At 38.6% G+C, this 18,984-nt stretch overlaps 3 protein-coding genes across 3 annotated transcripts; 1 reads left to right on the forward strand and 2 right to left on the reverse strand.

Moving 5' to 3' along the window:
• Positions 1-187: 187 nt before the first annotated feature.
• Positions 188-8,783, forward strand: LOC100176059 (dynein heavy chain 1, axonemal-like). The gene is made up of 10 exons (XM_002123930.3): positions 188-358; positions 1,771-1,874; positions 2,277-2,387; positions 2,992-3,159; positions 3,817-3,988; positions 4,863-5,067; positions 5,351-5,449; positions 5,968-6,193; positions 7,816-8,018; positions 8,601-8,783. Exons 1-10 carry the CDS (start codon positions 259-261, stop codon positions 8,671-8,673), a joined length of 1,461 nt encoding a protein of 486 aa, XP_002123966.3. The 5' UTR covers positions 188-258; the 3' UTR covers positions 8,674-8,783.
• LOC104266775 lies at positions 8,752-13,325 on the reverse strand. The gene is made up of 7 exons (XM_018817297.2): positions 13,292-13,325; positions 12,082-12,244; positions 11,456-11,655; positions 10,905-11,063; positions 10,231-10,461; positions 9,384-9,720; positions 8,752-9,154 (listed from the first exon to the last, which is right to left on the reverse strand). The coding sequence occupies exons 2-7, from the start codon at positions 12,199-12,201 to the stop codon at positions 8,918-8,920; spliced, it is 1,284 nt and encodes a 427-aa protein (XP_018672842.1). The 5' UTR covers positions 12,202-12,244; positions 13,292-13,325; the 3' UTR covers positions 8,752-8,917.
• A 135-nt stretch (positions 13,326-13,460) lies between these two features.
• Positions 13,461-16,068, reverse strand: LOC100186264 (5-hydroxytryptamine receptor 3A-like). The gene is made up of 4 exons (XM_018817298.2): positions 15,815-16,068; positions 14,808-14,995; positions 14,143-14,295; positions 13,461-13,881 (listed from the first exon to the last, which is right to left on the reverse strand). The coding sequence occupies exons 2-4, from the start codon at positions 14,952-14,954 to the stop codon at positions 13,819-13,821; spliced, it is 363 nt and encodes a 120-aa protein (XP_018672843.1). The 5' UTR covers positions 14,955-14,995; positions 15,815-16,068; the 3' UTR covers positions 13,461-13,818.
• Between the last annotated feature and the right edge of the window lie 2,916 nt (positions 16,069-18,984).

Below are 18,984 nucleotides of genomic sequence, written 5' to 3' on the forward strand. Positions count from 1 at the left end.
TCCTTATATTAACTTATTAAGACAGACAAAAATCAGACAAAAAAAGTCCAACCAATTGTATAATAAAATAATATACTTTACCTAAATGGCAGCGTCAAACAAATTTTCAGGGGTAGGCCTGCCCACCCTGCCACCCCAAGGTTGGTGCCTATGCCTTATATATGCGCTGTTATATTTATATTTTAACATTTATATCCCAGGTTATTGAATTGTGTATCAAACCTTGAACACCAAGTAGGATTGGAGTTTTCGCGAACAATGAACAAACTTGTCTTCGATAAAGTTGTTTCAAGAAACCCGAAATCTTTCGCTTACGTCACGCTGCCTGAACCTGAACCTCAGTATTCATCGTGTACAGGTTGGTTGGTGTTTGGTATTAATTTATATTCTATATGGGTGAGGTCCTACAGTGAAGCACGCCATGGAACCTAGGATTTAGGCCAGAGTTAGCCCATTACTCCAACATTGTATATGAACATTCTATTTTATATGGTTGAGGTCCTACAGTGAAGCATGCCATGGGACCTGGGATTTAGGCCAGAGTTGATCCATTACCCCATAATTGTATATGCACGTTCTATTCTATATGGGTGAGGTCCTACAGTGAGGCAAGCCATGGGACCTGGGATATTGACACAGAGTTGGCCCATTACCCCAACATTGTATATGCACATTCAATTCTATATGGGTGAGGTCCTACAGTGAGGCAAGCCATGGGACCTGGGATTTAGACCAGAGTTGGCCCATTGCCCCAACACTGTATATGCACATTCTATTCTATATGAGTGAGGTCCTACAGTGAGGCATGCCATGGGACCTGGGATTTAGACCAGAGTTGGCCCATTACCCCAACATTGTATATGCACATTCTATTTTATATGGTTGAGATCCTACAGTGAGGCATGCCATGGGACCTGGGATTTAGGCCAGAGTTGATCCATTACCCCAACACTGTATATGCACATTCTATTCTATATGGGTGAGGTCCTACAGTGAGGCATGCCATGGAACCTGGGATTTAGACCAGAGTTGGCCCATTACCCCAACACTGTATATGAACATTCTATTCTATATGGGTGAGGTCCTACAGTGAGGCAAGCCATGGGACCTGGGATTTAGACCAGAGTTGGCCCATTGCCCCAACACTGTATATGCACATTCTATTCTATATGAGTGAGGTCCTACAGTGAGGCATGCCATGGGACCTGGGATTTAGACCAGAGTTGGCCCATTACCCCAACATTGTATATGCACATTCTATTTTATATGGTTGAGATCCTACAGTGAGGCATGCCATGGGACCTGGGATTTAGGCCAGAGTTGATCCATTACCCCAACACTGTATATGCACATTCTATTCTATATGGGTGAGGTCCTACAGTGAGGCATGCCATGGAACCTGGGATTTAGACCAGAGTTGGCCCATTACCCCAACACTGTATATGAACATTCTATTCTATATGGGTGAGGTCCTACAGTGAGGCACGTCATGGGGCCTGGGATTTAGACCAGAGTTGGCCCATTACCCCAACATTGTATATGCACATTCTATTCTATATATGGGTGAGATCCTTGTTCAAGTCGTTGGCCCATTAACCAACAACCTTTTGGCTCTGCTGGTATTTTTGTTATGTTATGGGATAATGTGCCAACTTAGCATGCTTTGACGTACAACCTCACCCATACATACAATCGGTTATTGTAAATTTCCCATACGTATATTCATCATTAATTGGTAATTATTTTGACTGTAACCATGACATCACACAGGGCGAGTGTCAGATGTTCCAGAATACGACTTTGAAGAACAAAGGGATAGTTTTGCATTCAATTCATTGTGGACGAGAGTTGAGGCAATTGTTGCTTCGGGGAAGGTAAGGATGCGTGTGGTGTAAGGGGAATGCCTAAGCTGTAATAATACTCCTTTATCATTTTTATTTGTCACATTTATCCTCGCATGGCGGGGCAACAACAGTCGTTATAACACGGGTGTTCTGTTTCATACACCTCGTGCCCGCTTACAATCTACCACAAATGTAACTTTGTTGGTGATTGTTTTTCTATATAAGCTGAATATTTATATAACCTATTAATGTTCACTGGGTTGAAGCAACTGCCGTTACATGCCTTTGATAAGGATACACATACCCACAATGGTAGCAGCATCGAGCATCGAACCTGTAACATCTAGTCTAGTGGCAAATGGCCAGCCACTATTGCAAAGACAACAAACAACCCACAAGCCACACTTTTGTTTATTCCCCTTCTCCCCCCAGGTCCACACTGAATGCAACAAAGTGAAAGTCATGTCTCTATTTAACACAACTTTAACTAAAAGCATGAAACTTGAAGAGTTTGAGCAAAACCAATCACAAGCTTACACCCAGGTATATAGGTGCTGGTATAATGGTGTTATATTGGTCATGTATATAAGCTTAATACGTCAAAAATTTTCAATGTTGTTCTAATTCCGGTGAATATCTTGTGCTGTCACAAATACCGTTGTTGCATTCGAAAGTTACGGTCAAGGGATAATTCCGATGGATAATATTTAGTGAAGAACAGAGATGTTAACTGTATAATATCATGAATAAGCCACTCAAGTGTTTAAAACAAAGGGTGACATCATATGTTTTAGCTCCTCAGTTCTACCCTGGTTCTAAAATCGATTTGATTCATGTGCCCATACAATGTAGCAATGCCAAAATGTACTGCACAATATTCAAAAAGCTTCCGAATGATCATTTTATTCAAAATGGGTGCATTTTAATGTCACTAACTGCATTTTAATGCACCCCCAGGTTTACCCCAAAATTTAAACACTTTAGAAATAGAATTATAAAGCTTACTTTACTGTAGCCTGGTTAATAATGTGGTACAAAACGTGATGCATTTACTGAAGAAAAAAAAAAAATGTGGATCTATGCACATTCCCTTAAACAGGAACCTTACACACATACATTCTCCTCTAAACACTTATATTTCCCCCAGGTTCAATTGTTCCTACGAGACTCATGGATCTCCACGTTACGCATGGTTGTACGAGGTAGCTTCCAATATGTAGGGAAGGGATGGTTCAACATGTATGAGACAAACTGGGAGGTCTATAGGATTTCGAAACTAAGGAAATACATGGAAATGGTCAAGTTCTGCATGCAGGTGACTAGCTTACCTGGGGTTTGAACCTGGGACCTTGTGAATACATTTATATGCATACTACAAAGTGTTTCCACTAGTGTACTGTTGGTGTTTTAAAGGAAACAAACACATATTGTTCAGGAAGCCAGAAGGAAACCTCCGCTTATAGCTTTGTTTGTTTTAGAGGCGATTGGCAAAGGGTGCGGAATTTTTCCAAAAAAGGGGTTTGGAACCATGAAAAATTGACAAGCACTTGGGCTGTTCCATTCACCATAATTCCTTTATTACCATAAACTAATATATGTTTTTTTAAATTCTATATTCTAAATTCTATATTTTAAAATTCTATATTCGTTTTTTTTTAATTATATATTCTATATTGCGACAGACTAATAGAAGACATACTTGTCTTGCCTTTTACTTCAACCACAAAGTAGAAGCTAATATATATAACACATATTTTTAAATACATTAAAACAGATTTGGGGTATTTTATTGATGGAGCAGGCGGGGACGGGCGTTGATTGTCTCATACACCTATTCTAGGTTCCCCTTTATAAGAAATATTAAACACATGCTTAAAAAAAAAAATTTAAGTAATATTTTGGTAAAAGTAATATAAATATCATCCAATATAACAAAGTAGAAGCGAATATATAAAGCACATGTTTACCCCAGGACTCCCTGCGTTACTTGGTGCAAGATTCCCTCACAAACTTCACCACCATGATAAGTGATGCTTGTTACCAAGTCATGGAATGTAAGGATGAGATGGAGTGGCCAGGAACGGTGTTGGCGTCGCCGTTTAAACCTAAGAGGAACCCACTCTTTGTTATTGATCTTGTTATGGGTGAGTGGATGGTTATATTAATATGGTTATTGTTTTTGTTATTTCTATGTCGAACTACCGCCAATTCCTTTCAATACTAATCCTCGTTTCCCTTAGCATTCGGCGCCGTGGCATAGTGGTTAGTGCGCCTGCCTGTAACTCAGAGGTAATGGGTTCAAGACTTGTCGCTGCTACCATTGTCGGCGTATGTGTCCTTGGGCAAGACACTTAACGGCAATTGCTCCAACCCAATGGTCACTAATGGGTTGCCCATATATCAGCCATACATAAAAAAAAATGAAAAAATCCAAAAAAAAATAATTACCCACAAAGTAACATACATGGTAACTCGTAAGCTGGCACGAGGTAATAAACCCGTATGATTACGACTGTCGTTTTCCGGCCACGCGAGGATAAATAAGTTACATTCATTCATTCATTACTAATCAGCATTTGTAATCAGCGATCCTTTATAAGCGACCCCCTTCTATTCAGTCCACAGTATTCTTAGTTCGGTTGTTCAGACTTGTTAAGCTAAATTACTCATCCTTCTCTTGTTAATATTTGTAAAACCTATGTTTTGTGTTTCAGCATACTTTGATTTTATTTAAATAAAGTTAAGTTAGCCCTAGTTTTAGTTATATATGTTGTTCCCATTAAATTAAATGAAAACTAACTTATAAGCGGCACGAGGTGTATGAAACAGAACACCCCACCTGTGTTATAACGAATGTCGTTGCCCCACCATGCAAAGATAAATAAGTTACATACGTGGTAACTTGTAAGCTGGCACGAGGTGTATGAAACAGAACATCTGTGTTATAATGACTTTTGTTGCTAAAATGCCACTGTAAATTTCAAGATCAAACTACATTTACTCCATATATACCAACAGATGCCACAGGTGTTCAATACAGCACACCGTTAGAATCGTTTGAACCATCCTTGGTTGGGTTGTTTGATAAAGCCATTGCATCAACACAGCATGTACCTCAGCTTGAGAGGTACGTGTTAGAGGAGTTGTTCTGGAGGGGAGCCGCTTTACTAGAGTCAGTTGGAGCTCATGAGCCCAATGTGGAAGAACTGAGGAAAACTATAATGTGAGTGATTTGGAGTGGGGAAGTATTGAAAAATAGAAAGTGATTGTGATTTATTGGCTGTCTGAGGTGGCACGATAAATAATCAAAGTAAATAAGTAAATTATAGAAAGCTATCATTTAAGTGTGTTGTAGCAACTTTAAAATAACTGGAAAATAAATCTCAGTTTTTTTTAATACTTTTTGTTAACTTAAGTGAGTTCACCGCACTATATTTATTTATTTCAAATAAATTTGACTTCCTTGAAATAAATGTCAAATAAATGACATTCACTTATCTTTCCAGCCACGCCGTCCAACAATCCCTGATCCCCATGCGTTCGCATGCAAAGTGCTACATCAAGCATCTTGACCTGCATAACTTGGTGGTTGATGATTATATCAAGTATGTTGTTTGGTTATTCTATCTTATGATGTAAAAAGGAACGTCTGCCCTTGGCCATGTTAGGGTTCATAGCTCGTTGTTGCTATTATTATGGGCATATGTGTCTTAATGGTTTATCTTATCAGCCACACATAAAAAAGAAAAAATCCACAAAAAAATAACTACGTACAAAATAATGTACTTGATAACTCTTAAGCTGGCAGAGGTGCTTCAACCCAGTGGTCACTAATGGATTGTCAAAATTGTCAGCCATACAAAAAACAATTACCCACAAAGTTACCTACACTGAAACTCGTAAGCTGGCACAAGGTGAATGAAACAGAACACTTGTGTTGTAACGACTGTCACCACCCCGCCATGCGAGGATAAATAAGTTACATACGTGGTAGCTCATAGGCGGCATGAGGTGTATGAAACAGAACACCCCTGTTATAACGACTGTTGTTGCCCTGCCATAAGTTAAATTCTTTCATTCATAACAAAACTACTTACTAACAATATAATGATCATATTTACAGGGAGTTTGACAGCCAGGAGCATACAGCTGCCCAGGTTAAAGCCGAGGTTGACATGCATTTGTTGGAGAAGGAGAAGATAGAAGCAGAGATCCCATCCAGTATCGTGATTGGGGCGTTCTGGGTTGGGACCGAGAATGTGAGACAATCCTTGTCCAAGAAAAGGAAGACACTCGCCAACGCTGTGTTGGAATTATTGGCCAAGAAGTTGAGAGATCAAGCTGATGAGGTTTGTACCTCATGCTCGCTGTCGAGATATTATATGGTTGGCTTTTTATACACCTTATGCTCGCTGTCGATGTTTTATATAGGTGAATTTTCAGATCAAAAATAGCATTTTTTTTATTGTTTTAATTTATTGTGTATCTTTACCAGTGCCGTGGCAAAGTGTTTAGCGCTATGGCTTCTCACTTAGGCTAATGGGCTCAAGGCTTGTCGTGGCCACTATTGTGGGTATATGTGTCCTTGGGCAGGGCACTTATCGGCAATTGCTTCAACCCAGTGGTCACGAATGGGTTGTCCAAATTATCAGCAAAAGAAACCGAAAAAAGGGAAAAATTACCTCAAAATAATTCCCGTGCTGCATACATATACATTATACATAGATTTTTATACAAATATTAAGCACTGTTACCAAACAGCCACACACATGGCACTTGATAAATCACGATGAATTATTATGACCTAATAATCTGTTTATGATGTCAACCCATTGTGACCACACAGTAGTCATTATATATACCTTAAACCTCACAATGGTTTATCCTCGTGCTTACAATACAACAAACTCAGTGCTTATTCACCAATGTGAACAATTAATTCAAATTTATACAAAAAGTTGGTTTACCATGAAGTTTGTTTTTATGTGGCATACGTGGTTCTTATTGTTGTTTAACAGCATTGTAATTCCCAAAGAAATATCCCAGAAAATCCCAGATTCCTAAAAAGTCTGTTTTCAAGCGATGTTGAATTTATACCAAACTAAAATGTATTTTAAATGTATTAGATATCTTAATACAGCGCATAATTATAAAATAATCTAAAAAATTCTTTTCAATTTGTAATCTAAGAAATATATGTACAATTTTGGGTATGTATAACTTCTACACTATAATGTACTTTAAATAACTTAGATGTCCTAATACTACAGCATAAAAAGTATCTAAACAAAATCATAAAAAATTAACCTTAAAAAAGCTCTTTTCAATTTATCATCTATACTGAGTATGATGAATAAGTTACCAGACAATCTAAGAACCGCAAGTTTAAGTTAATCACAAATATTTATGTTTCTGTGCCAAGCATCTGGTGAGTTAAGCCTCGCTTAATCCTCATAATCCATGTCAACCTTGCATGGCTTCAAGACACGAGATAAGCTTTGTATCTTTTACTGCCTTTGATCGGCATCGGAATCTTGGGTTTAAAATTTCGTCACGATTTTTGTCTTAGTTTTAGTTCTAGGTTATTTATATCCTCGTTGTTAACTTAAGTGACTCAGCACTTGTTGCGAATGCTCACAGTTGGGCTGCTAATCTATTGTGTGGTAACTATTGTTTTGCTGTCAAATTGTCAGTCATACATAAAAGCAATCACCCACAAAGTTACATACCTGGTAACTCGTAAGTGGGCATGAGGTGTATGAAACAGAGTTAATACAATTAAATAAACAATTGTCATTGGAATACAACTTAGATTTATTTACAATATTTATATAATATATAAACACTGTATTTACTATATAACCCCTCACCCACCCTTCCTAGGCTTGCGAGTTTATAACTGTCATTACCCTGTCATGTGAGGATAAATAAGTTACATTCTTCCTTATATAAACACCACATTCACCCCCAGGCTTGCGAGGAATGTAAGTTCATCAACCGCAAGTTATACGAGAAGCCCAACTCAGTTGAGGAGTTAACGGAAATGCGAGAATGGATGAAAGGAGTCCCGGAGCAACTCCTCCAGCACCAGGAGATGATCAACAGGGCGATGGTGGATTACGAGCTCATCGAGGAGTTTAATTATAATTTGTCTCAGGAGGATTTCATCGCAAAGTGAGTGTTTGTGGCATTTTCATTTTAACTTGTGTGAAAAGAATTGTACTTTTTGGGGAGAAAGGGCCATATGTGGCATATATCCCAAGTCCTTAGGACCATACAGAATAGAAAAAAAAGTGGTTGTGACATCATAAAATAGTTTGATTTTAGCTTGTGTAATATAGAGTGTATTTTTGAGCGAAAAAGGCGCAATATTGGTTTACACTGCAGTGTGATACACCATGACCCATATATACAATTGCTAAGGTTTGTAACTTGCACAAATCCATCTAAAGCTATGGTTTTTAATCTTTGTCTTACTAAGTGGTTACCCAATTTTGTGCGCGTAAAAAGTTTAATAATTGGCCATGAACAGTCAGGAAAAGCCTATGTTAAAGCGCTCGCCCTAAATAACACTTCGGTTAGGGGTCTGATACGTCTTATGGTAATACAGTTTCACCGAAGCGATTTGATTGGTTAAAACTGAAATGGCTGCGTAACAGAGCGATTTCATCGGTTAAGGGGGTTGGCTGCGTAACAGTCTATATTTCATTATTATACGACCTGGCTAGAAGAGGCTTTTACTTGTAATCTTTGCAGTGTAATTGATGAAAACACCATAGATGAAACAAAACACCAACCCTTTGAACATATATGCTTGGCTACCAGTTAGGGCTTACTTTTACACTCAATCTTTGGCTGCAGACAAGTCTGTTTTTAAAAATAAAATCTATAATATAATTGATCAAACTTATCGATCAAGTAGAACTTTATTGAAATAGATTGTTTGAGTTAATGCAATGTGATGTCATGATGACATCATAGTTTACTAAACTTATGACATCATATTATGTCTTTTCCACCTGTGAGGTCATAGTAGCAGTTTCATTATGACATCATAACAACAGTTTATGACGTCATAACCTATCATCCACCAGCCAGCTATGTAATGCTTTAGCCAACAATCCAACATGGCTGACAACGATAAAAAAGACGTAGAATCGGAAGAAAATAACATCGATAGCTCGTGCCACACTTTTCCATTCTTCCTGTTCAAGGTCTTGTCTCTCTTGTTCTTCTTCTTTCCTTTTTTCTCGTCTCTCTCTCTTTCGCCTTTTTCGGGATTTTCGTTTCTTCACGCGAGTCATTTCCGACTAAATAATATGATATATAAGAGAAGTATTTATCTATATGTTATATTATGCCTGGTAGCAACAACAGCTGAATAAACAAGATAATTCATCATTAAAATATGACATCATTTTAAACTTTCTAAAAAAAAAAAACTATTCTAAAAAAAAGTTTCTGAAAAATTTAAATGACATCATCTCATCATGACATCACAACTCTATGACATCATCAATAATGACATCATGGCCTCACCTTCCTTATATAATCCCTCACGTCGCCCACAACCCCCAAAACTCGGTGTCGAAATATGTTTGAAACAATCGAGCCACTCCTGGACTCGTGCTCCGAACCCTCTGGTCTCCCTGACGAAGTGGGTCGACCCATCTTCACCTCCTCAGTCTTCGAAGAATCAGAAATCGAACGTTTTAAAGTCGTCGGGTTCGAAAACGACTTTCGAGGCATTTTTAAACCCAGTGTTTCCATTTTCTTTTCCGGTGATATTTCAGCTTCATTGTTTTGATGGTTTTGTTGCAACATTATAAAGCCGTCAATCTCAGATTTCTTTGAGGCAACACTAGGCACAGAGATACTGAAAAAAACGTTTGATTATTAAATAAGAAATTTGTTTCTTTGACGCAATGGTTATAATATAGGGCAGACACCGTGCTACTGTGGGTTTAAACAACAAGCACTTTACGTCTGTACCAGCTTATATATAAATGAATGAATCTAATCTATTTATCCCTGTGTTAGCACACTGTTAAGGTTTTACGCGACCGCAGGTTGAAGTAATGTATGTTAAATACCTTCCAAACACATGTGCTACAACCTCACTGCCCCCATACGCCCACAATGGTAGCAACACCGAGCTTTGAACTTGTACCCTCTGGGTTAGAGCCAGGTAGGCTTTGGTTGCACTAGTCCTTACAAGACTTTACCCATACGTATAAATAATCCAGCCTTCCACAACTCTTTCAAAGCCACCAAATAATCATTGTAACAAACAGTGTACTGGTTCATATACATAACTCATTTATAAATAACCACAGTAACCAACATTATACGAGCTATATATGCAACTTATTTATAAACAACCCACCCCTCCACAACATGAGGCAATGATACTGCATCCACCACAACACTTGGCCTTGATTTATCGGAAACGTTCGCCGATGTTCGAACGACCTCCGTTTTCAACATCGCTTCATCGCGTGAATCCACCCAAGTGACATCATCATCGTCTGTCATGGTTTCCGAGTTATCAGTGTCCTGCATGACATCATCAACAGTGACATCATCAAGCTCATCGTCGCTGATGGTTTTCATCCATCTGCATTAAATAATATGAAGTTTGTTTATCTATTCGGGTACATCCCTCGCGCCCGTGCTTACGAGTTACCACATATGTAACTTTGGGGGTGATTGTTTTCTGTATGGCTGACACTTTAACCCCATTAGTAAACACTGGGTTCGAACAACTGACATCAAGTGTCTTGCCCAGAGAAACACGCGCACAAATTACAAGTTACCACGTATGCAATATTATAAGTGATTGGTTTTTATATATAACCGATAATTTGGAAAACCCATTAGTGGCCACTGGGTTGGAACAATTACCATTAAGTGTCTTGCCCTAGGAACACACATGCCCTAAATAGTAGCAGCATGGCGCCTTGAACTTGTAACTCTGGGCATAGAAGCAAACACGCTAACCACTTTGCCACGGCGCGAACTTTAAACAATCTAAGTTAGAATTGAAACAATGATATTCACCTTGCCCCAACTTCCCCCACACTCCAATAGCGATCACAAAACTGCAAGATCTTCCTCGTCACCCTCGGAACAGCAGATCTTGTTCGATATAATTCCTTCTTTCTCATCTTTTGCATCCGTGTCTTCTCATCATCACTGGAATCATTGCAGCCAAAGAACCTGAACATGAGGGTACAAGGTTCAAATCCAACCAAAGGAAGCCAAAAATCTATTTCAAATGTCAATCATTTTTACTTTGAGGAATCCAATCTTTTTTTATACCAAGTTGTAGGTTCAATTCCCACCTATATGACTTCCAAACCAATTATATTCACAGCAGGCCTACAGACTTTTGTAAACCAAAGTGTCAATGAACTTTCCTTGCACCGTTTACATACTATTTCCAAATGACCATGAGCCAACTCTGGTGCCTTTGCTGGACTCGTTGAATTGGAGCAAGTATAACTAACTTCCCAATCACAGATAAACTTCTTACATGCGCCCACCTTAGCATGGACCTCACCCATAAACAACCCCCATCTCATAGCCCTTATTGACACCCATACACCCACCTTCTACACCTTCCTATACAATGTGGCTTCCGTTTCATCAGCTTTGGATCCACGTTCACCACTGGTTTGAAATGCACATGAAGTACAATCACAGTCATGAGGAGGTTGACTCCCAGCAACCCCATACATATTACAAAGTAGATGCCTAAGTAGGGACCAGTGGAGGCAGGGAACATCTCTCCAACTGCGAGGAGGAAAACCTGGGAGTAGATGGTTTACTTGGGGTGTATGCAGAAAAAAAATAAGAGGGGGGGATGTTTAATCAAAAAATTGTCAAAAATATATTTTTTTTTAATTATTTTTTTTTGTATTTTAACAATGTCACCACAGATTTTACCCTGCTGTTAGGTGTCTATACAAACAAGCAGAGCCAAAGTATATTGCATTCACCACATTAATCAATGAGGTTCCCTATGTTTGACAACCTGGGTGTAACTGTATTTTAACAATGTCACCCCAGATTTTACCTGCTGTTAGGTGTCTATACAAATAAGCAGAGCCAAAGTATATTGCATTCACCACATTAATCAATGAGGTTTCCTATGTTTGACAACTATGAGTGTAACTGTCTACCCTATAAAATTGTGACACCTTATAATCCAACATTGTACATGGACAATATTTACCATGAATGTGAGCAATATAGTTATCTGAAGCCCGATCCTCTCCCCTGAATCAGGAGGTAAATAGAATCCTAGTAGAGCCACAGTTGTTAGCAGGATGCTGGGGAAGAGCATGCTTTGCATGTAGAGTGACGAATTCCTACGAACCACTATTGTGAATGTGACCTGAAAATATACATTGTTACTTTGGCTATTGGGTGGTTGTTTATATCCTTGTGGGTGGGAACTTGAGTGGCTTATCCATGGTTGCCACTCCCATGCCCACAGTCGAGTTGCTGAAGCTATTACAGTGTGTGGATAAGCAGACATGACTTTTGGTTGGTTTGGTCATTTATATCTTCGTGGGTGGGAACTTGAGTGAATTATCCATGGTTGCCACTCCCATGCCCACAGTCGAGTTGCTGAAGCTATTGTAGTGTGTGGATAAGCAGACATGACTTTTGGTTGGTTTGGTCATTTATATCCTGGGTGGGAACTTGAGTGACTTATCCATGGTTGCCACTCCCATGCCCACAGTCGAGTTGCTGAAGCTATTACAGTGTGTGGATAAGCAGACATGACTTTTGGTTGGTTTGGTCATTTATATCTTCGTGGGTGGGAACTTGAGTGACTTATCCATGGTTGCCACTCCCATGCCCACAGTCGAGTTGCTGAAGCTATTGCAGTGTGTGGATAAGCAGACATGACTTTTGGTTGGTTTGGTCATTTATATCTTCATGGGTGGGAACCTGAGTGACTTATTCATGGTTGCCACTCCCATGCCCACAGTCGAGTTGCTGAAGCTATTGCAGTGTGTGGATAAGCAGACATGACTTTTGGTTGGTTTGGTCATTTATATCTTCGTGGGTGGGAACTTGAGTGACTTACCCATGGTTGCCACTCCCATGCCCACAGTCGAGTTGCTGAAGCTATTGCAGTGTGTGGATAAGCAGACATGACTTTTGGTTGGTTTGGTCATTTATATCTTGTGGGTGGGAACTTGAGTGACTTATCCATGGTTGCCACTCCCATGCCCACAGTCGAGTTGCTGAAGCTATTGCAGTGTGTGGATAAGCAGACATGACTTTTGGTTGGTTTGGTCATTTATATCCTCGTGGGTGGGAACTTGAGTGACTTATCCATGGTTGCCACTCCCATGCCCACAGTCGAGTTCCTGAAGCTATTGCAGTGTGTGGATAAGCAGTTCACATTTTACGTTTATTTATATCTCATGTCTGCAAACTTGTGTCACTTGCCGTATATTCCCACTCGAATGCCCATAGTCGAGTTGTGAAGCTATGGCAGCCATGTGTAACCAACATGGTAACTTTGGGTTTTTGGTATGAATATAAACATGTTATTGTAGAATATGATTGGGAACAAAGGCTTTTGTGATTGTATTGACAAATGGCCAACTGCAAGTGACTTTAAAGCTATTTTGGCATGCACTGTATTATAGTGACAACTGGGTTGGAGCAATTACCATTAAGTGTCTCACTCAAGGACATATATGCCAAAATGGTAGCAGTGTTGAGCCTTGAACCTCATATCTTCTGGGCTCATGCATGCTAATTATTGTGGCAGGGATGCATATACAATGTTGAAGTAATGGGCTAACTCAACCCTGGACTCTGGCTGTAGGACCTCACCCATATAGAACAGAACTACTGTGCCAAGGTATCTGGGAGTGGGACCATGTAAACCGGTACACTGTTTGCCCCTTATCATACATGTGAACTGGTACACTGTTTGCCCCTCATCTTACCTAGTGTTCACGGTCACATCCTCTGAATCATTAGTGATCAGATTCCCATAATCCTTCATCTGCAAAATACAAACCACGTTTAAACAACACAATATATATATGGTTTCTCATGAATAAATTATCCAACACAAACTAAATCATAAGACACTTAACCCATCAACATTATCATTACATGATTTATTGATAATTACAATAAACTCCTATATGGTTTAAATACAATCTCTATTTTAGAGTAATCTATTTGTTGTTGTGACGAGAAAATAGAATGGAAAGATGTTCCATCTTGCCCCACCCCACTTTATCTGTAATAAAACACCCACCTTTTTACGAGCTGACAGCCTCACAAACTGCCATTCTCCTGTGTTGATGAAATATTGCTTGGCGTCCTTCATTAGTTGTTGAGGTTCACGGTCGGTGATCAAGTCGATATGCGTGACTGGTTGCGTCCATGAGACATAAGTCATGTGACAAACCTGGATGACATCATATCCTGTTAGGTTCCTAAACATGACATCATTTCCTCTCAAATTACATCATTTCCCCTTAAATGACATCATTTCCTGTCACTTTTTAACAAATGACATCATTTTCTGTCGTTGAATATTTAATCTCAAATTCATGATTTCATTTTCCGAGGCTTATCTATTTATTGAACTATATATATATTTACACCAAGTATATTGCCCACATTACCTGTACATCAAATCGGAAAAAATTGGTACAAGTAATAGGTGTAACTACTGTATACAAACATGCATATATTACACAATATACATAGTCTATAATTAAAGTACAATGAAGTCATTATAATATACATAACCTCTACATTATATATGATCACTAATAATCCACACCAAGTATAATGCTCACATTACCTGCACATCAATATCTACATTATGTAATCCACACCAAGTATAATGCTCACATTACCTGCACATCAATATCTACATTATGTAATCCACACCAAGTATAATGCTCACATTACCTGCACATCAAATGGGAAGAAAGATGTGTCGATCGCGCATGAGGTATGAAACGCACAAGGTTCCTTATATTCCACCATTCCTTTGCTTGTAATGCTAACGTATGGGAGTCGGGGAGAATAATCCTTGTCTCCAATCTCTTCGTACATTACTATATCAGGTCTCCATACAAGAGAGTGAGGAACTTCAACTGGAGGGGGGAGGTGTCGTTATTGTTAGGTGTTTATTATGTGTGGGAAAGACCTTTCAAATATCTACATTTAAGCATCTTATACTTTACAACAATTTGTGTAAAGATAGTCCTTACTGAGCGAGGTACTTTAACTGGAGGAGGGGTTTATGGTGGTTAATATCGGGTCTATGTGTGCTACAGTTCATTATAAACCTTCTCTATTAGTGTTAGGTTAATGTACACATTACACAGTTAATGCAAAGCATGCTAATTGCTTTATTTGCGGGAGTGTTCTTGTGTGGTAAAGACCTTCCAAATACCCCTATTAAGGCATCTTACACTTTACCCCAATTGGTGTAAAGATGGTCCTTACTGAGCTGAATCTACAATTGCATTTTACTTTTTGAACTGTGGGAGGGGGTGGGTTATTGGGTGCTATGTGTGGTGCAGGCCATTTAAACACTTCTACCTGCATATTACACAGCTCATGCAAGGTATTCAATAATTGCTGCAAGTTCAAACCAGTGGTAACTAATGGGTTGTCCAAATTGTCAGCCGTACATTAAACAATCACCCACAAAGTTACATACATGGTAACTCGTAAGCGAACACGATGTGTATGAAACAAAACACCCGTGTTATAACGACTGTCGTTTCCCCGCCATGTGAGGATAAAAAAGTTACATTCGTAGTAACTCGTAAGCGGGCACGAGGTGTGTCGTTGCCCCTCGAATAAGTTACGTTCTCTCATTCATATAACCCATACTGTATCACATGCATGTAGTAATAAAACATATCTAATCTTATGTCATAACATAAAACATTCATTCAACTCACGTTCACTAATATTCTCAAAATCTGTTGGTTCCCACTTTAGGTTCTGATCATACCATGACGATCTGTACCACAACAAACTTTTTAATATTTGGTTCTTCTCATCTAAGTCAAGAACCTGTAGAGACAGTTAAGGAGTTAGTGTGTAGTGTCACTGGCAGGCATATTGGCCTATTACCCAAAACCATAGCGTGGTGTGTTCTATTCTATATGGGTGAGGTCCTACAGTGAGGCACGTCATGGGACCTGGGATTTGGACCAGAGTTCTCATTACCCCAACATTGTGTATGCACATTCTATTCTATATGGATAAGGTCCTACAGCGAGACACGTCATGTGACCTGGGATTTAGGCCAGAGTTGGCCCATTACCCCAACATTGTATATGCACATTCTATTCTATATGGGTGAGGTTCTACAGTGAGGCATGCCATGGGACCTGGGATTTAGACCAGAGTTGGCCCATTACCCCAACATTGTATATGCACATTCTATTTTATATGGGTGAGGTCCTACAGTGAGGCATGTCATGGAACCTGGGATTTAGACCAGAGTTGGCCCATTACCCCAACATTGTATATGCACATTTTATTCTATATGGGTGCAGTCCTAAATCAATGCCAAGTAGTCCTAGTATTTGGACCAGGGTTGTCAAACATTTTTATTAGCGAACTTGTATGTTTGTCTTGTGTCTTACATTCTTCTTATACATTGGGTTTATGCCAGAATTGGCTTGGTAATAACATATATATATAATGCTTACACACTATAACACAATAAATATATAAACCTAACTTGCATATATGGAATATTTAAACAACTTAATTTAGTTACAAATAAATATACATTCTTGAGGTGTGAATTTAATATAATAACTTCATAACATGTAGTTGTATTGAAAAAGCTGGTGACGTATTTCTAAAACGACTTTGTTTATAAACTTGGCATTATGAATGGACAACAGGATATTATGATGTAATAATAAGCTTTTGTTTTAATTATGACATGGACAATGCTACTGTTAAGTCACACACGCGAATCATGAATATTTAAACCAAGGTACAAAGACATTGGAGACCCAGGCCAAACATGTGTCTGAGATAGTATCTGTTTAATACTTTACTATCAATAATTAAAACACATCTTCCCTTTTTATGGATATATCTTCCAATCGATACAGTAACCTTATATAATAAACCAAAGCTTAATTGTTACAAATTGTTGGGTTATTGTTACCGGAAACCCCCGATGAGCTTTAATTATTTTGGTCACTTTTGATTAGGTAGTATTTAAAATAAAAAAATAGGATTATTTTATGTGCCTAAAAAATTGGGGCAACGGCCGTGCTATAACTGACATTCTTTCCCGAACTTCAGCGTGTTTTAACAACTATTGTTTTGCTGTTGATTCCCTTTTCTTTGGTTTTTAAGTAACATGATTTTCAGGATCATTTTCCAAAAGGGATAAATATAAATGATGGTATGGTAAATGGGATTCGGTTTTAGTTTTTGTGTTTTTAATCTAAAAGTGATTTTACAAGTGATATAGTAGAGTGGGGCAAGACGGGACACATTTAGCATATAATATCCAAATATCCTGATTGTGTTTTAAACAATTAACAACGGTCTATGGGAGTTGTGAGGATACAGTTTTTATAATTCTATGAATGTTCTTTGTTTACTATTAGATGGGACGAGAAAGTTAAATGAAAAGGTGTCCCATCTTTCCCCACCTTACTATATCATCCCATACACCCCATGCAATAAAACGTTCATTAAATATTTAATTAAATTCCTTGCATTTAATTTAACCAATTACATTATATAAAGGCTATATGCCAAAACGGTTATTGGATTTTGATTTGAGATTTGTGGTTAGATCTTTGCCTAGAAGTGTTAGAATATTATACAGTAGGTTGGGGAACACGGAACACATTTAGCACATAATATCCAAATATCCTGATCGTGTTTTAAACAATTAACAACGGTCTATGGGTGTTGAGAGGATAATTCTGTCAATGTTCTATAATTACTACAAAATGGGACGAGAAAGTTGAATGAAAAGGTGTCCCATCTTTCCCCACCCTACTATATCATCCCATACACCCCATGCAATAAAACGTTCATTAAATATTTAATTAAATTTATACATTTAATTTAATCAATTGCATTATATAAAGGCTATATGCCAAACCGGTTATTGGATTTTGATTTGAGATTTGTGGTTAAGTCTGTCATCATATTTCAAATTTGTGGTAAAATATCCATAGGGATCGTCTAGACGTGTGAGCATGTTATATAATCCGCCAATACCGGTATATTGAATTGCATAACTCGGGTTCTAACAATCGATTTAAAGTCGACTTTGCAAAAATCGCGAATTATTTCGTTGTGTGCACGACACGTAAAACCTAACGTCACAATCGTGATCGTCACGCATCGCTTAATCTTGAAATGTCGTGACGTCAATAATATTGTTGTGAACTACGTCACAGGTCACCTGAACTTGGCAAACTGACTAAGTATAAAATAAACAAAGTCAATATGAAGGTATTGCATTAGGAGACATGGCTGAAGTATTTGGCGTTACAGTCGTTGTTTAGACGGCTTGGTATGTCGGTTATTTTTCCATGTATAGTATTGTGGGCACGGTGAACCATCTTACCCCAGCCCGCTATGCGGCTTTACAGTAGGGTGGGGGAAGATGGGACACCTTTAGAACATCCAAATATCTTGAGCTTTGTTGTAAGTTGTTGAATACGCGGTTGGTAAATATGGGATAATGTGTGCTTAACGATATCCCATCTTACCCCGACCTACTACATACCCTGTGTTAGAATGAAGTAACGAATGTCATAACGAATGTCATTTCCCCGCCACGCGTCGTTAAATAAGTTACATTCATCCAAGCATGCAATATACCCTACAATACACACCAGTGGTCTACTTATACCACTCAGTTACCTCTCCACGCATGCACGCAATGCTGTCACCGCATGTGGCTGGCTTGGACAAAACATTGAAAAGTTGGCATTTATGCGTCGGGAGCGGAATACTTTGTCACGCACAGTAATAAAGCGAAACAAGCGGCGATTTTCCTATTCTATTCTAATATGTGTTAAATCCTACAGTGAGGCACGCCATTGGACCTGGGATTTAAGCCACAGTTGGCCCA

This window comes from Ciona intestinalis, unplaced genomic scaffold, assembly GCF_000224145.3.
Source record: "Ciona intestinalis unplaced genomic scaffold, KH HT001242.1, whole genome shotgun sequence".
In the NCBI taxonomy this organism is placed as follows: Eukaryota; Metazoa; Chordata; class Ascidiacea; order Phlebobranchia; family Cionidae; genus Ciona; species Ciona intestinalis.

Bases quoted from the DNA above. Each gene is read 5' to 3' on its own strand.
- LOC104266775 (XM_018817297.2), bottom strand. From the start codon at position 12,201: ATGCAAAGCATGCTCTTCCCCAGCATCCTGCTAACAACTGTGGCTCTA. The intron at 11,656-12,081 runs GTAAATATTGTC...ATCTACTCCCAG, and splicing joins CTATATTGCTCACATTCATG to GTTTTCCTCCTCGCAGTTGG. The intron at 10,462-10,904 runs GTGAATATCATT...TATTTAATGCAG, and splicing joins GTGGGGGAAGTTGGGGCAAG to ATGGATGAAAACCATCAGCG.
- LOC100176059 (XM_002123930.3), top strand. From the start codon at position 259: ATGAACAAACTTGTCTTCGATAAAGTTGTTTCAAGAAACCCGAAATCT. The intron at 3,989-4,862 runs GTGAGTGGATGG...ATATACCAACAG, and splicing joins TGTTATTGATCTTGTTATGG to ATGCCACAGGTGTTCAATAC. The intron at 5,450-5,967 runs GTATGTTGTTTG...TCATATTTACAG, and splicing joins GTGGTTGATGATTATATCAA to GGAGTTTGACAGCCAGGAGC.
- LOC100186264 (XM_018817298.2), bottom strand. From the start codon at position 14,954: ATGTACGAAGAGATTGGAGACAAGGATTATTCTCCCCGACTCCCATAC. The intron at 14,296-14,807 runs GTAATGTGAGCA...GATGTCATCCAG, and splicing joins TCTTCCCATTTGATGTGCAG to GTTTGTCACATGACTTATGT. The intron at 13,882-14,142 runs GTGGGTGTTTTA...TGTATTTTGCAG, and splicing joins GGCTGTCAGCTCGTAAAAAG to ATGAAGGATTATGGGAATCT.